We start from the raw sequence: 23365 nt of genomic DNA, 5'->3' as shown, positions 1-23365 counted from the left end.
AGGCAAAAGCAGTTAGGGGCCATCAGGCATGCAGGCAAGAGGTTAGAGGCAATCAGGCAGGCAGGCAGAGTGGTTAGGGGAGATCAGGCAGGCAGGCAGGCAGGCAAGCAGTTGGGAGCAAGTGGTTCAAGATTGTGAGAGGGCTCTCCGACTGCTGATATCTTCTGAGGGGCCCCAGATTGTGAGTAGGTGCAGACCGGGGTGAAGGGACCTCCCCGCTGCATGAATTTTGTGCACTGGGCCTCTAGTCAGTTTATAATGTTCTTTAAATTCCACAAATGAGTGAGATCATGTGGTATTTATCTTTCATTGACTGGCTTATTTCACTTAGCATAATGCTTTCCAGTTCCATCCATGCTGTCGCAAATGGTAAACATTCCTTCTTTTTTACAGCAGCATAGTATTCCATTGTGTAGATGTACCACAGTTTTCTAATTCACTCATCTGTTGATGGGCATTTAGGATGTTTCCAAATATTAGCTATTATAAATCGTGCTGCTATGAACATAGGGGTGCATATATCTTTCTTATTTATGTTTCTGTTTTCTTGGGGTACCATTTCCTGGAAGTGATATTACTGTGTCAAATGGCGATTCCATTTTTAATTTTTTGAGGAAAGGCCATACTGTTTTTCCACAGTGGCTGCACCAGTCTGCGTTCCCACCAGCAGTGAAGAAGAGTTCCTTTTTCTCCACATCCTCTCCAGCGATTGTCATTTGTTGATTTGTTGATGACAGCCATTCTGACAGGTGTGAAATGGTATCTCATTGTCATTTGATTTGCATCTCTCTGATGACTAGTGACTTTGAGCATGTTTTCGTATGTCTCTTGGCTTTCTGTATGTCCTCTTTTGAAAAGTTTCTATTTAGGTCCTTTGCCCATTTTTTTTTATTGGATTGTTTATCTTTCTTTTTTAAAGTTGTATGAGTTCCCTATAAATGTTGGAGATTAAACCCTCATTGGTGATAACATTTTCAAATATGTTCTCCCATGCAGTGGGGTTTCTTGTTGTTTTGTTGATGGTTTCTTTTGATGTACAGAAGATTTTCATTTTGATGTAATCCCATTTGTTTATTTTCTCCTTAGTTTCCATTGTCCTAGGAGTTGTATTGGTGCAATTTTCTTTCTGTAAGTTCCTAGTATACTCAGGAACAGCCATCTCACATCATAGTCCTTTTTACTATCACATGGCACAAGCCCGCACCATTTGGTCCTCTAAGAAATTTGAGTCATTTAATAGTCACTTCATTACAGTCGGACACAGGTAGTAATTTATATGATTTTCAGATCACTGCAAGTGATTGTCCATGGGCCAGGAACTAAACAGTGCTTTCAAGGCCAGAGACATAAACCAATTCCAGAGTTCCTGTTACCTGGGACCCACTCCTAGTGCCAAGTACTGCATTAGTTAGGTGCAGGCAGGAAAATGAGAGGTTGGAAAGCTGGATGAGCAAACAGGGGAATCTTGAAGTAACATAGGAAAAATCTTGGAAAATAATAAGAGGTTGAGTTGATCAGAACCTAGGAAGAAAATGAGAGGAGCTCTGCAGAGCCTGATCCTGGAGTACCCAAGAGACTGAAAGCTGTGGGCAGTTGTTTCAGCCAGGTCAAGTGGCATTGCTGATAGAGACAGTAAGCAAATGGGAGGAAGGAAGTCCTGTCTCTTCTTCTGACTCTCAGTCTCCCTAAGATGTCCGTTTGGGGCCAACACTCTTTCTTTCCTCTTACCAATTAAATGCTATTCATCTTCAGGGTCTTAGCTTATACAAAAGGCAACGTATACTTACTCAGTCATATCTTATCATGTGCAATCATAATTGCCTGCTAAGTTATCTGTATCTCGTGCTCTACTGTAAACACTGTGAGGGCAGAGAATTTGTCTTCTTACTATCAGTTATTTCTTATCACCTGGCAACTAACTATCACTCTCTCTACATGTTTACTGAATGATATCATTAGTGAACTATCTACCGGTGATAAGTCTTCCCTGATCCACTTCCTCAGTGATTTAATATATTTAACTGTGCTGTATATAACATTGATTGCATTGTCTTCCCCACTAGAGGGTAACTCTGAGGGTCAGGATAATTACTTATTATTCAGTGATACCTTTCCAGGGCCTGGCACTCAGTAGATGTGCATTGCATAAAGGAATACATGAATGAATGAATGCATCCCATGCATGAATGAATGAATGAATGAAACAACCAAATAGCTGAACCTCAGTGCAAACACATGGTGTCATCTGTTTATGAGTATAAACTGAATTCAGTTTTCCTCCTTCCCTTCTTCCCAGTCTCCTTATTACCACACTCCTTTGGTTCCTTTCTGTCTTTTTTTTTAAAAAAGATCAATGGCACACGTATCTTCAGCAATATCTGAAGATAAGAACTAAAAATGACCAGTATAGTTTATAATCAGATAGTCATTGGTAACTATAGAAAAAGTAGCTTAGTATGGCAGTAGTCTCAAGCTAGCTGCAGAGAATGGGTAGTATTTTTTTAGAGACACTTGGCTATGAAAAAAAGGGGAAAAAAATTGATTCTTATAGCTAGAGAAGAATATAATATGGTGGTGGGGGAGAATAAATGAGAAAGCAGAATCAAAAGGAAAATTCCAAGGAGAGCATTTGAAGAGTTCTTTTGCCACAGAGACAGAAAGCAGGAGGTGGAGTGGAGTACAGATGCAGAAAGTTGAAGTTTTTTCCCAATGTCCCCATTTATCCGAGAGTAGGAAGGGGAGAATCTGTGAGAGTGAGCCAGGAGGTGTTTGGGTGGCAGACATGAATGGGAGAGAGGTGAGCAAGGAGATTTGGAAAGATCACCAGATAACAAGGACATTTCTGTGCCCTCAATCTATGCTATTGTGAAATTTTCGCCAACTCCAGGTATCTGCTGGATACTCAAGGAGGGCAGAGAGATGGCCGATATAATCCTGGGTTGGAGTTTTGCTGCTCTTCTTTGGCAAAAAACCAAGGACCTGAGGAATGTATGAGATTGCTAAAGTGAGAGTTCGTGGAGCTCGCTTGGATAGGAAAAGAAATGAATTGAAGAGGAAAGTTATCCTATAGTGGGAGAAATTAAGAGCTCAAAAGGCTGTAGGTCTTGAGGTCTAAGAGCAGATGTGTTTATGTATGCACAGACTTGAGTGGCACACACACGTCCTTTACTCTATGTGTGCCATGTATTTATATCACAGAATAGATTCAGATCCAGATTTCCAGATTGCTTAGTAAGGTAATGGTTTTGACTAATCTGTTTTCTTTTCTTAATTTTCAAGTTTGGTGATGGTCTCTTTGTTCTGGTGGGTCATAAGGGTGTGTGAAGGAAGAAGCAAGGAACTGAGCTCTAAAAGAGCCAAAGTAGAATACTTTAAATTTATCTCACACTATTCAAGTTGTGAAGGTGTGAAGTTTGGAGTGATCAATCACAGGACTCCCGCACTGTAAGAGGGCACAAGCCAGGCTGGGGGACTACCTCCCCACCGAGTGCACAAATTTCATTCACTGGGCCACTAGTAGTTATAAAAAAAGATCTCATTTACCTTTAGTAATGCACTTGGTGGATTTCAGGTGAATGGTTTAAAGCTATATCAAAAATAGAAATAATAAAATCAAAAAGTTTCTGAAAAGTCAGGAAAATATTGGTTATAGTGGCAAAGCACATTAAAGAACAATGGGAACAATGGAAGAAAGTGAAAATAGAAAGATTTGAGTTTATGTTTAAACCTTTAAAGACATTTATAGGTTTGACAAGTGTTGGGATTTTAAAGTCTATAATGTCATACATAATATTATGTGTAATATATAGTAAATTATATAGTGAGTAAATTTATTTCAAAAATAAAATGTCCAAAAATAAAAAGGTGCCTTTCTCATGTCAGCTCCATCCAGGCAGAGGCCAAACCTGTTTGACTTACCACTGTCTCCTTGGCCAGTTAGCACCATGCTTTTCACCTAATTTTGCTCACTACATATTTGAGGAGCAAGCAAAATAAATGTAAGATGGTATTGTTCCCATTTCCATAATGTCAGAAGACATAAACAGGAATAACAAACTTTTAACAATCTGGGATTCTTAGAAATTTTTTCTTGGCTAGAGGGGAGATTATGCGATCATTATGAGGTCAAAGTGATTACTATGATATTAAATAATTGTTAATGTAATGTTATGCCTAATGCCTAGTGTCTAATGACAGAGTGAAATATTTTGGTGACTTCTGGCTATAGCATATCAAATATATTGAACCTATTTTATTAAACTTTAAAAAAGTTTTAAATGCCTGCAGATTACCTCAAATACCTTTCCTCTTTAAGGGACATGGTAAGAAGATATATATTAGAAAACTAGCATTCTATTCCATGCCTTGTAGCACTCAGTCCTATATCGCAGTCACTAGATCAGAGTGAAACTTACATTTTAAGACTGGCAAGATGGAAATTTGTAATTGAAGGGTTTTTTTTTTATCTTAAGGTCAAAGAACAATATTTCATCCTTTATTAAATTATATATCAGATATTCTAAGTACTATATTGCGGTGGGCATTTTCTCTGTTTTCCATGTCCATCACAGAAAATGACAAGTTCCTGAGTGGAGGAGCTGGGGATTAAGAAATTAGAGAAAAAAAAGAGACAAGAGGCAGAAATAGATTCATCAAGCTGGGCGCTAGGTGGGTGCCACCTCTCTGATGGAGAGGCAGTCACACCTACCACAGACAACACAGCACATTTATTGGTTTCCAAAGGGGAAGTTTAAGGTCAAAAGGAGGTTTGGGTGTGCCCAGGTCCTATTCATCAAGACCTGGGTAAGTTCCTCATTTTTTGGTACAAGGACGAGATTTATCATATCAAGGTCCTATTTGTTCCTCATTCCAAGTACACGGATAAAGATAAGAATTCAGTACTGATAACAGGACTCTGCCAGTGCCCTCAGGCTCAGCTGATAAGAATTAAAAGAATGTCCATGTGCCTTCTTAGGCGGCTCTCTACACTACATCTATGCATAGATTCTTGTCAGTTAAGAAAAGAATATAGAAAAATGATTGAAAGGAACTTGTGTAAAGTGCAACTAAGCTACAATGGCACGGAATTAACCTGTTCACTTTAATAGTATGAAAGCTCTTTTACAGCCAGTGATGGAAATGGCCTAATGCTTTTATCAGGGGAGAAATGAAACCACAAACATATGGGAAGAATTCTTTTTATAATATTGAATAATGCAGCACTGCATTTTTCACTCCAGAGAGGATATGGAATACTAACTAGAAAACAAAACAAAATATATGTATAGAAGCAACTCTATGAGCTTGCCTACTGTGCTGGAGAATGAAGGGTGGCAAAATTGAGTGCAAACTTTGAAATAGGGGTCAACCTGCCAGGGCTGGTCAGCATACCCTGAGCGATGGATGAACATATTATTCTGACACATGTTTCTGTGAAAGAAAGGTTAAGGGGCTGTTTTGCTTCAGGAGCAAAGAGCCCTGTTTGCCTATCTCCTTAGGCTTTTATTGTCACAACAGCTTGAACTAAAATTACCTCTAGATACAACCAGCAAGGTAAGCATTCTTGAGAAAATGCAATCTACTACAAGGTCGGAGCTTAAAGACTAAACATAGAGATTCTTTAAGACCCTGGGGATCGGACTTGTTTGGAAAAGTCAAGGTAGGGGCTGCCCCGATCTTTTGGAGAATCCCCCTTAGAGATATTCCAACCAAATCCCGTGCTTCCCTATATAATCTACAGAAACTGTCCCTTGCCCTGCAAGCCTACAAGTATGTCATTAAGTCACAAGTACTATTAGAAGGAATAATTAGAAATATGTTGTAGAGTTGCATAGTCACTCAATGGGAGGGAAAGGATAGTAAGCATTCACTTTGGAGAAGTCTTATGACTTAAAAATCAAGCATTTCAGCTCATGAGGCTTTTATTTAGCAAGGATAGGTAAATAGGTTTTGATGTGGTGTTGTTTTGTTTTTTTAACCTTAAATTGAAGGTTGTTTTGCCCTTTTCATTCATCACTTAACATGTTCATAGGAAAAGGAATGGGAAAACAAAAGAATAGATTCAAAGGGATAATTGCTAATTTTAAAAAATATATATTTTCCTTAAGGAATAAATTCCAAACTTCAGTATGAAATCATGCCGGGTTCATCGTCTGGGCTGTTCGAGATAAATGCTGACACTGGAGAGGTAGTGACAGCCACTACACTTGACAGAGAAGTTCAGGAAGTCCTCACCCTCCGAGGTAAGGGATCCCTTGACTCTGCTAAGCAAATAAACAAAAATGGGCAGGAGAAAGTTCAGTGCTGAAATTTTGCATTTCAGTAGGGTGTCTTTAAATAAAACATAATTAAGCCGGGGCTACCTGTCAGTTTGGTCTGATGCTATCTAGTTAGGGCAGTGCATTTTGGGTATAAATTTTTGGCCACACTCTGTGCCATTTTTCATTCCTTGTCAGTTCTTGTTCGAGACGGAGGAGTCCCTTCGTTGTCCAGCACCACCACCATTCTCTGTACTGTGGAAGATGAAAATGACCATGCTCCGAAGATCATTGTCCCCGCTCATGACATAGAGGTTCTGGAAAACCAAGAACCAGGGGTGGTCTACACTCTTTTGGCCTTTGATATGGATACTGGCAATAATGGAGCTGTCAAGTATTATATAATTGGTAAGTGTTTTCATTATTAAACCCTCCCCACTCCCCAAGGTACTGACCCAGTTGACACACACTGTATGATGATTTTGTATTTGGTATCTATTAGAATGCCTACACACCCAGTAAGAACCGATTGGTGCCCTGGGTTTTCTCTCCACTCCTTGCTACAGCCATCTGGAACCACTACCCTCCAAATTCTTTAAAAATCTACTGCCAAGTACTCTTATAAATTTTTCTATAGGGCAATGCATTTTAGTGCCCTAAGTTAATTAACATTAATGATGTACAGTTGGACAGATAGCTTTTCCCTCCCTACTTTTGTTTCTCTCTTATAATAACTTATTTTTAATATTTTGAGCAATTCAGACTTTTTTTTTTTTTAGGTCTTTCTAGAAGGACCTAGAGCACATGAGTGGGCAAACAGTTCCAAGTTCTGAATACCAATGTAACACATCAGATCTACAACATACCCTGCAGATGGAGGTCTTTAGGGACTTCTCTAGAAGATAATTTTGTGATCTGGCATCTTTGGATTGGAGGCATAAGGATTTCTGACAGAATAACTTCCGCATCAGCACAGTCAGCTTGAGAGAGCCATATCTTAATCACCTAATAAAAGAGAGATTGAAGAGTCAGCTTTTTAGGAATTGTCACAGAGAACATGGAATGGTAGGAGTTGAGGAGAGAATAATGCTTCTGATGCAGAGAAACTGTGTTAAGGTTTTGTGAACATAGTTTTAAGACTGGCTTCTGGAAGTGATTATTCTATGTGGTAAAAATTCTATAATCAGTCTACATTTTCTTTGTACCACCAATTGTACTCCAAAATGTTTTTACCCCTGATTATAAAATGATATGTAATTGTTGTAGAATATACATACAATTTATTTTTAAAAAACACACAAAAAAGTAATAGCACAAAAAGTCTTATGTCATGCAGAGATAACTCATTTGGTATTGTGGCAAACACTTTTTCATGAGTCTAGGGAATACAGATACCAATTTTATTTTATTTTATTGTTTTAATATATTTTTATTGACTTTTTACAGAGAGGAAGAGAGAGAGATAGAGAGCTAGAAATGTCGATGAGAGAGAAACATCGACCAGCTGCCTCTTGCACACCCCCTACTGGGGATGTGCCCACAACCAATGTACATGCCCTTGACCGGAATCGAACCTTTCAGTCCACAGACCGACGCTCTATCACTGAACCAAACCGGTTTCGGCCAGATACCAATTTTAAATGTACTGAATAATTTATATTGTTTCTTCATTTTTTTAAGCTAACATACTCTGTAAATCTTTCACGTCAATGAACAGACATTTCTAATGATGTTTCTTATACATATGCATAGCATTTATTTAACTCATTCCTTTTTATGGTCATTTAGATATTGAAAAGTCCTACTATTATGAAAGTGCTATGCTGAACAATATTTTTATTATTTCCTAAGGATAAGGTGCTATCATACTGCCATCCCACAGAATAATACTCCCTGTAAGTTACTTACATCAGCAAGCCCAGGCCTTTCCTCTTCTTCTCCTGTTGCAGTGGAATAGGAATGTCCTCCTCTGTAAACTTCACCCTTCTAAACCTTCTCAAACCAGCTGTGATTAGGGGCCAAGGTTTATATTTTTTAATTTCAATCTTTTGTGACTGATACTTTTATAAAATACAATAAGTTACAGAGGGAAAGAATCCCCTGTAAATGCAAAATGCAAACCCCAATTTTTAAGAACTATTGTAATCTGCAGACATAAAATTATTCTCTTGAGCCGCTATACAATTTTCTAAATGCTTACTCTCAATTTCTGACTTTATCTTGGTGAGAACCAATTACAAACACTTTCGTTAGACTGCCACCCGTCCCCATCTATGGCATCAGGGATGTTCCTTGTACCATTCACTTCTTTTTTCTGAATTGCCATCTTTTCTCCTCCTCTTGGCTTTCCCCATCACTTTTTGCCATTCTTTCCCATTTTGAAAAACACCCCCCCGCCCCTTAGATGTATCACTTTACTCACAATCTATTTGTCTTAACAATTAAGCTTCTTAAAACCTGTTAACCGGGGAGTTCCCTTTTTAATGACACAACCTGTAAGGGGTGCGTACTCTTTCAATAGGACTTGTCAGTACGTCACGCCCGGAGGACATAATTTCATATTATTTTTTTTATTTATACTTAATGAAAATAAATGAAATATTAATATATATATTCATTTATTTATATATATAAATCACAAAGGAAAATACAAAATTATAAAAAAAATAGAAAAGAATACCGACAAAAAAAAATGGGCACGTCAAATTAAAAAATTATAAATTTTACAAACAATGATAAAGATTACAAAAAATAGCCGAAACCGGTTTGGCTCAGTGGATAGAGTGTCAGCCTTTGGACCTAAAGGTCCCGGGTTTGATTTTGGTCAAGGGCATGTACCTTGATAGCCGGCACATCCCCAGTGGGGGGTGTGCAAGAGGCAGCTGATCGATGTTTCTCTCTCATCTCATCGATATTTCTAACTCTCTATCCCTCCCCTTTTCTTCCTCTCTGTAAAAAAATCAATAAAATAAAAAAAAAGATTACAAAAATTATATACCCGTCCCTCTCGGGGCGCAACATATATTTCAAGGACGTATTCATACGTCCTACCTGTTCCCAATATTGTTTACGTTTGACGTATTTATATGTCCCGCTCGGTTAACAGCTTAAAATCACCTGCACTCTGGTTTCTTTGTCTTTACTTCATTTTCATTCCTTTGTTCATTGCAACATGTTGCACAGAAGTCACTCTGCTAAAAATGTCTTTGCAAAAGACACTAAAGATCTTGTTGCTAAACCCAGTGGATCCTTTTCAGTTCTTAATTTCATTGTACTGCTTTATGCCTTCATGCATCATGCCGTGGACACTTGGTCTGACCTTGACTTCAGAAAGCCACTTTCTCCCTATCCTTCTAGACAAGTCTTCCCAATGTCTCTGTTCTCCTGGTGGTCCTCTGACTTGTTGGAGTTTCCGGGTTTTTTTTGTGCTTATCCTTTCTCTTGTCTCATAGATGCACTCTTATTGCATCATTTCATCCAGTCCCTGTCTTCAGCTACCACTGGTACCCCAATATCTCCCAATCTTTATCTGCCCCCTAGATGTCAAGCACTAATGGACTTTAAAAACAACAACAACTCAACTAGTGACTGTCATACAAATATAAAATTAATGACTGCCAAAGATGTGTATTTAACTCATTAATTAATGAACAAACCAAAAAGATGTTAAATTAGTTCAAGAAAAATTCTAAGAAACACACACACACACACACACACACACACACACACACACACACTTACACACACCAAAAACCATGTAAAAAATTTAGAGTGGTAAAGTAGCTGAGAGATGGTAAAGGTGGAAGGTAACTCTTGATGTCAAAGCCACATTGGACACCCAGTAATCTTTTTCTTAACCCAGGATATCCACTTACCCTTCTTCCTCCCATTTCAAATTGTTTCAATTTTTCCTGGCAGCCTCGAGGACCCAAATCGTATACAACAGCATCACATTATCAAAGTGTCCAAAAACAAACTTAGCAGCACCTCCTTCTTATCCCCCCATTATGGTCTGGCTTCTCTTACAGTCTCTGCTGGTGGTTATCAGCTGTTTTTGCTCAACTTGCCCTTAAAAGAATCTTGTTACACATGTAAGCACTGAAAATGCTTGTTCGCATGTTTTACATGGGAGAGGATTATTGGTAGAACAGTAATATTTCTGAAATAAAACCCCATATCAATGATTGATCTTTATTTTTATTTTATGACTTAGAAACTTGGATAGGTCCTACAATTTAGTTCATCTCAAAGATTCCTCCCAACTATGAAAGGATGCATTCCCCAGCCATGAAAGTCAGTCACTGTTTCAACACTGAACACCAATGTTGGGAATGCCTCTTTGCTTGGCAGGAAGTTTTACATTTTGGGGTGGTACATCTTGGTCAGGTTAGGATGGGTGAGACGTGAGCCTTTCTTTATAATCCGAAAGAAGGGTGATAGCAAGAATAAATGTGGGAAAGGCAAACCCACGTGATTCTAGGTGATTTCTTAGGTGGAACAATTTTAGTAATGAGAACATGAGAACTGAGCTTCTGGAAATCACCTTAAAACTACCTGTTCCTAGATACTCCTTGGGAAGCTTCATATAAGCCTGGGGGCACTCAGACCTCACTTTAAAGAGAACTGGTCTAAACACTTGTCTTTCACCTAAGCCCATCATGAATTCTTCCTTACTCATTTTAAAAAATAAATATTTTATTGATTTTTTACAGAAAGGAAGAGAGAGGGATAGAGATTTAGAAACATCAATGAGAGAGAAACATCGATCAGCTGCCTCCTGCATACCCCCTACTGGGGATGTGCCCGCAACCAATATACATGCCCTTGACCAGAATCAAAACTGGGACCTTTCAGTCCGCAGACCTACACTCTATCCACTGAGCCAAACCAGTTTTGGCACTTCCTTACTCATTTTTTCCTCCTTAATATTTTTGGAATATGTCCACGTCCTCTCTACACATTTGATTTCAGAACCTCCTCATTGCTCAAGTAGATTACCATAGCAATCGCTGAACCTCAGTATTCTATTCAAGCTTTGACACTGATGCCCAATACTCTTTCTAAAACAGAAATGTGATTCGTAACACTTTCCTTCTGCAGTCCTTCAAGGACTCCCATGGACTTTAAGATAAAGTATAGACCCTTCATCATTGTGCACAGAGCACTTCATGATTAGACACCTGCTTACCTCTGAAATCCACTACCAACCCTCTCCATACCACTGACATTTAAATACCCAGGGGACCACGTGTTCACTTAAACATTTGCAACCATTCATTTCTCCTACTCCTGGGACTTCACACATGCTCTTCCCTCTTCCTCTTCCTCTTCCTCTTCCCTGTCTTTGAAATTTGCATCCTGTCTTCCTCCCCTTTAGGAGTTAGTTTTAATGTCACTTTCTAATAAGCATAGCCTGAACATCCTAACACAGGACTGTGTACCCTTCCTCTGTGCTTCCTAGTGTCCTGAGTATATGATTTTCACACCACACTTTAATGTCCAAGTCCTGACCCACCTTTCCTCCTGAGCTATAAACTCTTGGAGGCTGGGATCATGCCCTAATCTCCTGCTATTCCAGCATCCAGCACATACTTGGTAGAAGAAAGGTGTTCCTTAAATGTTTGCTAATCCCACAGAAATGTAGTTTGTCTGGTCAGCCCTATATTTGGTACAAATTAACCATGTCTTGTGAATAAATACAAATGCAAGTCCCTTCTCCTCAGCCTCCAGCACTACCTCTGGCTGTTGTGTTCTCTGAATGCCCATCCACTTCTTCCCCATATGCCTCTAGTGGACTCCAATGACTTCCCACACTATCAGGAATAGTGTGCCTCATACAAGAATATGCCCCTCAACCAAAAATTGGCCCACCATTCAAGAATATGGCCAGCAAGTCATTGAACCACATTTTTCCTGACTGATGCTCAGGGTAACTTTCAAATATCTTTGAAAGCTTTTTGTCTCAGCTTTAACTTACATTCCACTTAGTACCAGGGACAGTAGTAAAGGAAATATTTTTTGAAGGATGCAGAGATGGATAAAATATCCCCCTTGATTATGTTATAGAAGAAATAGACAAGTGTTCCACTAACAGAAGTGTTATGATTCATGCACAAGGTGCCATGGAAAGGTATAAATGGCCTACAATCTGTAGTGAGTAATGTTTGGGAAAATTACTGTTATCAATTTATAAAAGTTTTGCATTTTTTTTAAACTTATGAGAGAGAGAGAGAGAGAGAGAGAGAGAGAGAGAGAGAGAGAGAGAGAGAGAAAGAGAGAGAACTTATTTATACATTATTTGGTTAATTCTTGTATATGTATACTGACAGGGGATTAAACCCTCAGCCTCTTAGCATATCAGGACAATGCTCTAACCCACAGAGCTACCTGGCTAGGGTTTGTCAATCTGTTAATCTGTGATTGGTATATAAAAATGGAAATTATATTCTGTTTCTTATCCCTGCCAACTATTGTTTTTTTTCAAATAAAAAATGCATTTTAATCCTCTCAAAAGGAAAAATATATGAATATAAAAGTTCTACATATGCATATACAAAAAATCATATAAATCAGTTAAAGCAGGTGTTAAAATTATTTATTGAATTAAGATACATATTGAATTATATAATTTGTTTATCTCCAATAATAGAAGATTCATGAGGGCAGGGACTTTATTATTCACATTCACTGTTATAGTCTCAGTACTTACAAAAACACTACAATGTAGTAATCAGGAAATAAATATTTATTGAGTGAACAAATCAGTGAATATACTGTATATATATGTATATTGCTAGCCAAGGGCTGCTACTTTTTTTTTTTTTTTAACTCAAGTGAACTTTGAATTTGTTTTTTTTAATAGATGGAAATACTGATGAGTACTTTTCTATTAATGAAACGTCAGGAGAACTCTCAAACACTCGTGCTTTGGACCGAGAGCAAGTCAACAATTTTGCCCTTGTCATCCTGTGCTCTGATCTGGGGGACCCCCCGAGGAGCACTCTGGTGCAGTTGCAAGTTAGAGTCTTGGATGATAATGACCACAGCCCTTCCTTTCCCATGCTTCAGTACCAGTCCTTCGTGAGAGAAGATGCTGATGTAGGAACAGTGGTTCTTGTGCTGTCCGCTGTGGACAAGGATGAAGGCCTGAATGGGAAAACTGAGTATTTCCTGACAGATGAGGCTGCTGATGCCTTCACCATGGATCCCGTGGCAGGCACTTTGAGAACTGGCCATGCCCTTGACCGAGAAGCCAGATCTCAACATACATTTTGGGCTGTGGCCAGAGACTGTAGTGTCCAGGGCTCAAGAAGCACCACAGTAATGATAAAAGTGCATGTCACTGATGTTAATGACAATGATCCAGTTTGGGAACAGAACCCCTTAGATATTTTTCTTTCCCCTCAGTCACCTGTAAACCAGACAACTGCCATTCTGAGAGCCAATGATCCAGACTTGGGGCCCAATGGAACTGTCATTTTTAGTTTCGCAGAGGCCCAGTCAATGTTTTCTATTAATAAGTATACAGGAGAGATTCAGCTTCAGCAAAATCCATCTTCAGAATATTTTCCGATCTGGCTGCGGCTTAAAGTTATAGACCAAGGGGTCCCAGCTAGAACAACCAGTGGACTCTTGATCGTTCACATGGAAGGAGAGGATGTAAAGATGTCCTTCAGCCACCGTCTGTATAAAGGGATTGTGACTGAAAATTGTGAGGCAGGTAAGTGTCCTTTGAAGATTTTTGTTCTGCTTTCCAGCTCTTCCAGGTTCTGCTTAAGTCTGGGGTCCAGAATCTGTTGTCATATATATACATACATACACATATATATATATATCATATATCATATACAATATATAGACCAGGAATTGAACTGTGACCTCCAGTTCACTTATACCTTGTTGTTTTTAACAAGCTCTGCAGATTATTTGTTGCATGACAAAGTTGGAAAACCCCTTCATTTGAAAAGTCCTTCCTATATTGAACCCAGATCTGCCTACTTTGTGTCTATCCATAAATCCCATTTCTGCCCTCTGGAGCACTCCACTGCTGTACGCATCACTCTTCAGATATTTTATTTTCTCCTTCAACACATTTTTTGGGGAATACTATGTGCCAGGTTCTTTTCCATTGGGATATGTTAGTGAACTGAAAGACAAAGCTTTTCACGTTGATTGTGCCTTTAGTATTTTTGTGAAGCTTGTCCTTATGAAGCTTACATTCTAGCAGAGATAGAAAAACAGTATCAATCAACATATTAAATATCTAAAGTATAGTATATGTTAGGTGGTGGTAAGAACTATTGAATAAAGAAAGCAAGATTGGAGGAAGTAGGGAATGCTGAAAGAGAGAGGCAAATTGTGATTTTTATTTTTTATTTTTATTTATTTTTATTTTTTTAAAAATATATATTTTATTGATATTGTACAGAGAGGAAGGGAGCGAGATAGAGAGTTAGAAACATCGGTAAGAGAGAGTCATTGATCAGCTGCCTCTTGCACACCCCCCATTGGAGATATGCCCACAACCAAGGTACATGGCCTTGACCGGAATCGAACCCGGGATCTTTCTGTCCCCAAGCCGACGCTCTATCCATTGAGCCAAACCAGTTTCAGCCAAATTGTGATTTTTAAATAGCAGATAAGATCAGGCATCATTGAGCAAGTGACATTTGGGCAAAGACTTCAAGAAAGGAGGTAGGCATTCCTATATTTGGGGACAAAGTATTTCATAAAAAAGGAAAAGCTTTATTTGTTCAAAGAACAGCAAAGAGGACCTCGTGATTGCAGCAGTAAGCAAGGGGGAGAATCATAGGAGACGAGGGCACAGGACTAAGCCTTGGGAGGATTTTGGGTTTTACTTGCTATAATTTCCCCTTTTCTAGGTTGTTTATTTACCCTTCACATGCGAGGGTCTCCAACCACTGCTAGAGAACATTCACACCCAGTATAAATTTGGCAGAGCAATAGGCATTAAGTGTGTTATTCCTCAAAAGAATTGTCCTGGAAACCATCATTATTATTACGACTTTTTACATTAGTGAATAAAATTTCTACATATACCTAAGGCCCCAAAGAGAAATTTTTACAATAATGAAAAAAGGAAAAAAACCCACACATTATCTGTTATTCCTTCCTCATTATTTAAGGCCAGTCTCTTATTTGGAATGGAATTCAATAGAATGAGGAGCATCTAACTGACTTCGCCATTTACAATGATATTGGATTTCATTACCTTACCGCTGACTCTAAGATAGCTTTGGAGGAGACAGAAGGAGAAAGGCCTTAGGCAAGGTCACGTTTACTCAGAAGACAAACACTCACAAAACAGGTTTCATCTTTGTGAATTAACCCCATTACCACCTCTAGGCCTCCGCTGAATAGGCTCAATACCTCATCTTATTAAATCAGGGAGTTCTTTCCCCAGGCTGAGACTTATATATAAAAGCGACATATATAAATCAGAGCTCACATTCTTTTATTCATATTAAGAACCATGTGAATTACAGTGGTGACGTCAGGTTGACCAGCTCTCTCTACAAAAAAAGAAGCCAAATTGTAATAGCAGAGTTGCTCACTAATCACTAATCCTAATAGTTTGAGAAGGATGTGATTCACATATTGAATGACATTAGCTGATTTACTTTTTTGTCACGAAGAATGCAAGAGCAATACCTAGTGGGATTTTTTGATGTTGTAATGACCATCTGGATTTTCATAGCACATCGACTTCCTTTGGATTTACACATTTTTCCCTTTAAGTCTCTTAACACTTTGTCAAGGCTTCTGCCCTGGGAGTGATTCTGTTTCTTTATGTTTTCTTTATATGTAACAGGGTTAATATGTTTTTGAAGACTATTTTTCCAGAGAATTTAGGTTCATGGCAAAATTGAGAGAGAGCTGCAGAGACTTCCCACACATCCTCTGCCACTATACACGCATAGCCTCCACTGTTACCAACATCCTGCACCCAACATTTGCTGCAGCCAATGAACCTACATGGACACATCAGAAATCATCAGAGCTCCATAGTTTCACCATTTGTATTGTGCATTCTGTGGTTTGGACAAATGTATCATGACATGAATCCATCATTATGGTATCACAGAGTAGTTTCACTGTCCTCAAAAACTTCCATGCTCTGCCTATTCATCCCTCTCTCACTTTTGCCCCTAACCCTGGCAACTTACTGATCTTTTTATTCTGTCTCCATAGTTTTGCCTTTTTAGGCATTTCATATAGTTGAATTCATCCAGTATGTAGTCTTTTCAGATTTTCCTTCATTTAGTAATATGCATTTAAGGTTCCTCTATGTCTTTTCATGGCTTGATAGCACTGAATAATATATCATTGTCTGGGTGTAGCACAGTTTATTTATCCATTCATCTACTGAAAGACAGCTTGGCTACTTCTAAGTTTGGGCAATTATGAATAAAGCTATTATAAAAATAGCAACTATAAAAATATCCACGTCCAGGTTTTTGTATAGACATAAGTTTTCAACTCTTTTGGGTAAATTCCAAAGAATGTGATTGCTGGCTTTTACGGTAAGAGTATGTTTAATATTTTAAAGAAACTGCCAAACTGTCTTCCAAAGTGGCTGCACCGGTATGCATTCCTACCACAGTGAAGGACAATTCTTCTTGTTCCGCATCCTTGTCAGAGTTTGATGTTGGCAGCATTCCGGATATTGCCAATTCCAATAAGCATGTAGTAACATCTCATTGTTGTTTTAATTTGCATGTTCCTAATGATATATTGATGTGGGGGGATCTATTCATGTTCTTATTTTCCTCTGTATATCTTCTTTGATGAGGTGTCTTGTTAGTGCCATTTTTTAGTTTGTTTTCACGTTGAATTCTAAGAGTTCTTTGTATGTTTTAGATACCAGTTCTTTATCTTTTGTAAATGTTTTCTCCCAATCTGTGGCTTGACTTCTCATTCTCTTGACAGTGTCTTACTCAAAGCAGAAGTTTTACATTTTAATGAAATCTAGTTTATTAATTATTTTTTTAATGGATTGTGCCTTTAGTATTTATCTAAAAAAAGGGTCACTGAACCCAAAGTTATCTATGTTTCCCCCTATGTTATCTTGTACGAGTTTTATAGTTTTTTGCTTTACATTTAGATTTATGATACATTTTGAGTTAATTTTTGTGAAGGGTATAAAGTTGGTGTTTAGATTTATTTTACTTTATATTTGCATGTAAATGCTCAGTTGTTCCAGCACCATTTGTTGAAAGGTCTATCTTTGCCTCATTGTACTACCTTTGCTCCTTTATCAAAGATCAGTTGACTATTTATATGGGTCTGTTTCTGGGTTCTCTGTCTGCTCCATTGATCTATTTGTCTTTTCTTTTCCCAATACCACACTGTCTTGATTAACATAGCTTTAATGTTAATAATACAACTTTCAAACTTAAAGCATCTTGCTAAATGTCCCTCCCGACTTTCCTTCTTAAATGATTGAAATATGTTTAACATTTCGGTGGCTGGACTACATTAACTCCAAATGCATCATTTAAAAGATAATAGATAATTCAAAATTATCCAAATGTTTGAAAAATCTGTTTCTCTCAAGTTAACCATCAATTTAAAAATACGCTTGCATTGCTTAGAAATACCAAAAATAAAACTCTGGAATTATTCACTCATGGACAATTCATAATAAAATGTTTTCATAATTATTTTACCTAAGTGTTTCTATGATTATGATTTTTATAGTCATCTAGCATTAATAGAAGAAAAAAGCCAAGAACATTAAATGTATCATACTTTTCAATGCAATGTTAGACATGAAGTGAAATTCATAAAAGCCTGAAAATATAAAAAAATAAATTCTTCTATGTTTTACTTACCTCATAGAAACTGAAGATACCATGTTGGTTTTTATATTTTACCATTTCTATCTTGATGTGAAATGAGAACTAGTTGTAAGTTTCCCCTGGGTGCCTGAAGACAGATAGACTTTTATTTAAAATGTGCATAGGGCCCCGCTGGTGTGGCTCCATGGTTGAGTGTTGACTCACAAACCAGGAGGTCACGGTTTGATTCCCTGTCAGGACACATGCCAGCTTGCAGGATCGGTTCCCAGTGGGGGACATAGAGGAGCCAGCTGATCAGTGATTCTCTCCCTCATTGATGTTTCCGTCTCTCTCTCCCTTTTCTTTTCTGTAACTGAAATCAATAAAAACATTAAAAAAAAATTAACAATAAAATGTGCATAGTTGGTGGCAGGCTAAGGAGGTGGCAATGAGGGCATCTGTATAGTGTCAACAATAAAAATAATGTGTAGCCCTAGCTGGTTTGGCTCAGTGGATAGAGCATCAGCCTGCATACTGAAAGGTCTCAGGTTCGTTTCCAGTCAAGGGCATATATATGCCTGGGTTGCCAGCTCAGTCCCCGGTATGGGATGTGCAGGAGGCAGCCGATCAATGATTCTCATCATTAATGTTTCTATCACTCCCTCTCCCTTCCTCTCTGAAATCAAAATTTTTTTAAAGTTTTTTAAAAAAATATGCATAGTAAGCCAAGACCAAGAAGGATGCATGGCTCTTTAATTATTTCCTTTTTTTTTTTTTTTTTTTTTTCAGGCTCTCTCAGATGTAAATTTTGTCAGAGGGAAAAAGTATATAAATATTTGCAGCTCTTTGCTAACTTAACATCTAGGTTGAGGTATTTTGTTGAAAGAAATACTATTTCATTGATATTATGAGCATTTTATTTGCAATAAAGCCAGGATCAGTTCCCTTTATGGGAGAGGCCATGTGTGATTCTTATTTGCAATTCCGTACTCATCTTTGCTCTTTTACATGTAAGTGATCTCTGTGTTTTCTTTTGTAATTGGGCATATAATAAGCATCCTACCCGTGAAGAAAAGGCCGTCAGCAAGATTGTACATCTTGCCTGTTTTTCTTCTGACTGCCATTCTTAAGAATAGATGACAAGCTACTACTTGAAATTGAATTTCCTGTGTTTAAAAAACAAATTGTATCAGGAAGCACAGAACTGTGAGTGAGCACTGAAGATAAAACATACCGCCCTACTGTGAAGGCATATTCCTACCAAACTGTAAGATATTTTTATATTTATAAAACAGTCCCCTGAAATGTATCAAAATAAGCATCAGATTATAATAAAATTTGAAAGAGTTCTCAACATGTGTGGTAACTTGATTCCACCATGATTGATTATAATCCTTTACTTTGTCAATAAATGATTTCATAACTGCCTTGAAAAGAACAACAATTTGGAAATCAGATTTTTAAACTTTGTCACAGTTTATGTTAAGCGTAATGTTTTTAAAGAGAATAATGGATCTAGTCTTGGTGTTGCTATGCTTTCTCCATTACAAATTCTATATATACTTTTATCACTGAATTTTCAGTTTTGCAGGCAATATCACATACTATTTCTTTTAATATTTATAGCACTCATTGCATTTTTTTTAATAGTAAGTGTTGAAAAGGCTCCTGGGGAATTAAAACACACAAAGATATACTTAAAAAGTTCATGTCTATTCCAGCTTTTCTTCCTTTTCTTTTTAATGAAACACTTTAGTATCTAAAATATACCCATTTGGCTTAGTTTAGAGATCATTTTTACCATGACCTCCAGCATGAGGGGTTGCAAGCCTGTTCCTTGGGCCTGCAGAGTAAGATTGAATGAAGATGTCCAGCAGAGATCTTGAATAGGTGTTGTTTTTTTAACTACTGCAATTTCCATTATCAGATGTGGTTTTACAGCACTGAGTGATTTAAAAATAATCGCTGTTGTTCAGAAGTGTTCGGTAGGCAGAGAAGCACTTTTCTAAACTCTCAGGCTAGACCACTTTAATGACCACCTCCTTCCCTTAGTTCCTCTCTCTTTCTTCTTTAATAACTCCTTTCCCCTCATATTTACTAAGCATTTACTGTGTACAAAGACATGAACTTCTATATCTTTGTGTGTTTTAATTCTTTATTGTTTAAAGTTACATATACCATTACATATGTCTCCTTTTCCCCCCATTGACCTCTCCCTGGCCATCACCAGGCCCCAGGTCCTCACCCCCCTAGTGTCTGTGTCCATAGGTTATGCTTATATGCTGCACACAAATCCTTCGGTTGATCTCGTACCTCTCCCCCACCTTCCCTCTGAGGTTTGATGGTCTGTTCCATGCTTCTCTGTCTCTGGATCTACTTTTGTTCATTAATTTATGTTGTTCATTATATTCCACAAATGATTGAGATCATCTGCTATTTATTTTTCTCTGACTGGCTTATTTTGCTTAGCATAATGTCCATCCATGCTGTTGCGAATGGTAAGAGTTCTTTCATTTTTACAACAGGGTAGCATATTTTACATGTACCACAGTTTTTTAATCCACTCATCTGCTGGTGGGCACTTAGGCTGTTTCCAAATTTTAGCTATTGTAAATCGTGCTGCTATGAACATAGGGGTGCAAATGTCCTTTCTGATTGGTGTTTCTGATTTCTTGGGGTATCGTTTCCTACAAGTGGTATTACTATGTCAATTGGAAGTTCCATTTTTAATTTTTTGAGGCAACGCCAAACTGTTTTTCATAGTGTTTGCACCAGTCTGCATTCCCACCAGCGGTGCATAAGGGTTCCTTTACCTCCACATCCTCGCCAGCACTTGTCCTTTGTTGATTTGTTGATAATAACTATTCTGACAGGTGTAAGATGGTACCTCATTGTCATTTTGACTTGCATCTCTCAGATGATTAGAGCCCTTTTCCAGCCCAGGGTTTTTGTAATTTCTGTTCTTCTCCTGGAATCCCTTTCTTCCAGCTCTTTCTATGGCTTCTCATGCTTCAAGGGTCAACTACAGGGTCACACCCCTGAGGCCTCTCCAAAAGAGTATCTGCCTCCCCCTCAACAGAAGTGTTTTCTACCATATAATCTTGTTTATTTATTTCCAAGGAACTTAGCACATATGAAATCTACCTTGATTGTATATTTGTTTTCTGGCTTTTGCCTGTGTCCTCATCAGTTAATAACCACCATAAGGATAGAGATCTTTTCTATTTTGCTTGTCACTAGCTCCCCAGCAACTAGCATCACAGTGGCTTATTGAAGACACTCAATAAGTAATCATTGAATGAATGAACACATGAAAACATGGGAGGCAAATAATAAGTACCCAGTGTTTGTTCTGGTTTTTCCCTGAAATTTTCTTTTCCTAATATTCTTTTTTTTTAAACTCAATTTTATAGGTACTTCTATCGTGACTGTAAAAGCCTTTGCTTCTGAGTCAATCCAAGATAGCATTAAATACTCAATTTTTAGTGGAAATGAAGACGGAATTTTTTCCCTGTGCTCCAACTCAGGTAGGTCTTCTCTCCCCAATAACTTTTATTTCCTGCATCATATAATGTTCCTAGTAATAAATACTTCTTCAAAGGAAACAAAATTGGAAAGGTAGAAATTGTTACAGGTAAATAATTTAAAAGGTAAATAAGGAAGTTTTTTATGGTAGCAAATCAGAAATTGTGGGAAATCAAGAACTATTTACTTGTTCACATGATCTTGCTAATAATTCTATTCTTTACATTTCCAAATTAGATGGCTCCTATCCTATTCTTTGAATTTTTTTTTTAGATAAATTGGTTTCTATTCATAATTAACTCATCTATGTGGGAGAATTGGAGATATAGTAGAAAGATCATTGATATTTACATTGAATTGAAAATAAGCACATATGTCTAGCCTTAGGGAATTATCATCAGATTCTTCCAATTTGCCACTGAATGTCAATGATGCAATAAGAGAGGACAGCTGGAAAGGTTTCTATATCTTGGTAAAGAAATTACTTCCAAATACAGCATGTATTAAATTTAGCTTTAATAAGACCATTATTGTGTTTTAAATGAATACCAATTGATTATTTAAAACATACTTTTTTGACTAAGAACTATGTAGTAGATATGTATCTACAACTTCGTTGTCAACCCTCAAGAAGTATGTTTTAAATAATTTCTATATTACCATACAACTGCCTTATTTAATTTGTAATACATGCACATGGGAAGAATTGAGAAAGGGTAATTTCTTAAGTAAATGCTTTCTTGTCCAGGGTAGTGGTATGACTTTTTGATCTACACAGCCTTTAGTCAGGATCTTTTTGAGGTAGTCTGCTAAGAATCTTCATCTCTTCACCCCATCGTTTGGTTAAAGGGTAGTATGGGTAAAGAGCCATTGGAAGCATTATCAATGATGTATTGGCAGACATTTTTTCCCTCTCCCTTCCAGTCAACACGAAGTCAAGAAAAGCAAGTTTCTGTGCATCCACTTTATATATTATATATATAAAACTTTGATCACTCATTTGGACCTTTAGGTTTCTAGCTTTCTTCTGATTTTTCTATTAGACTTTTCACCTTTTGTGAGTTCAGGCTTTTCCCCTTGTTTTTCTATAGCCTGTGCAGCTATTAGAGATTAATCTCAAAGAAGGAAGTTGTGTTAGAAATTCTTTTAACATAAATGGGATTTTAGTGCTTGCTTACCTTCCTGGGTTACTGTTTACACTTTATTTATTTACTTATGGTTTGCATCTTATTTTTTATTGAATTTATGGGGGTGAATTGCTTAATAAAATTATGTAGATTTCAGGTATACAGTTCTATAAATACATCATCTGTATATTGTATTGCATTTTCGCCACCCCAAGTCAGGTCTCCTTCTGTCCACTACCAGACTGTTGTCTGTGTCTATGAGTTTGTGGTTTGTTGTTTTGTGCTCTGAAGATTTCCTACTACTGTATCAACTCAGTAATGCATTTCAATGCACACACACACACACACACACACACAATTTATCAAACATTTTCTTTTTTTTATTATGAAGATCATTTCAATATATATTTTTATCCTATTGCTGCCAGGAAACATTTTTTAAAATCATTAAGTGTGATATTAAATTTATCTTTTATGCCACTTTTGTCACATAATCGTTAAACTTTGTGGTCACTTTTATTAATGGTAAAAATGGGAGAAAACCATTTTATTAGTTATTGGCTAAATCAGTTATGATTAGATGGTTCTCTGATGGGCACTGAATTTTCTGTCCATCCTTGCCAGAGTTTGCCCTGTGTCCATAGTCACAAACCAA

General features: G+C 37.5%; 1 protein-coding gene across 1 annotated transcript in view; it reads left to right on the top strand.

Annotated features, from left to right (window-relative positions):
• Positions 1-23365, top strand: part of DCHS2 (dachsous cadherin-related 2) — an 88163-nt gene that overhangs the window by 44789 nt on the left and 20009 nt on the right. Inside the window, exons 12-15 of the mRNA XM_036424341.2 lie at positions 6108-6242; positions 6456-6665; positions 13120-13977; positions 21472-21585. Coding sequence (XP_036280234.1) covers positions 6108-6242; positions 6456-6665; positions 13120-13977; positions 21472-21585 — 1317 coding nt within the window. The remainder of the gene's footprint in view (positions 1-6107; positions 6243-6455; positions 6666-13119; positions 13978-21471; positions 21586-23365) is intronic.

The sequence above is a fragment of the Pipistrellus kuhlii genome, unplaced genomic scaffold (genome assembly GCF_014108245.1).
Source record: "Pipistrellus kuhlii isolate mPipKuh1 unplaced genomic scaffold, mPipKuh1.p scaffold_m20_p_8, whole genome shotgun sequence".
NCBI classification, from domain to species: domain Eukaryota; kingdom Metazoa; phylum Chordata; class Mammalia; order Chiroptera; family Vespertilionidae; genus Pipistrellus; species Pipistrellus kuhlii.
Note: the sequence above shows the minus strand (reverse complement) of the source record. Positions and strands in the feature narration are given on the sequence as shown.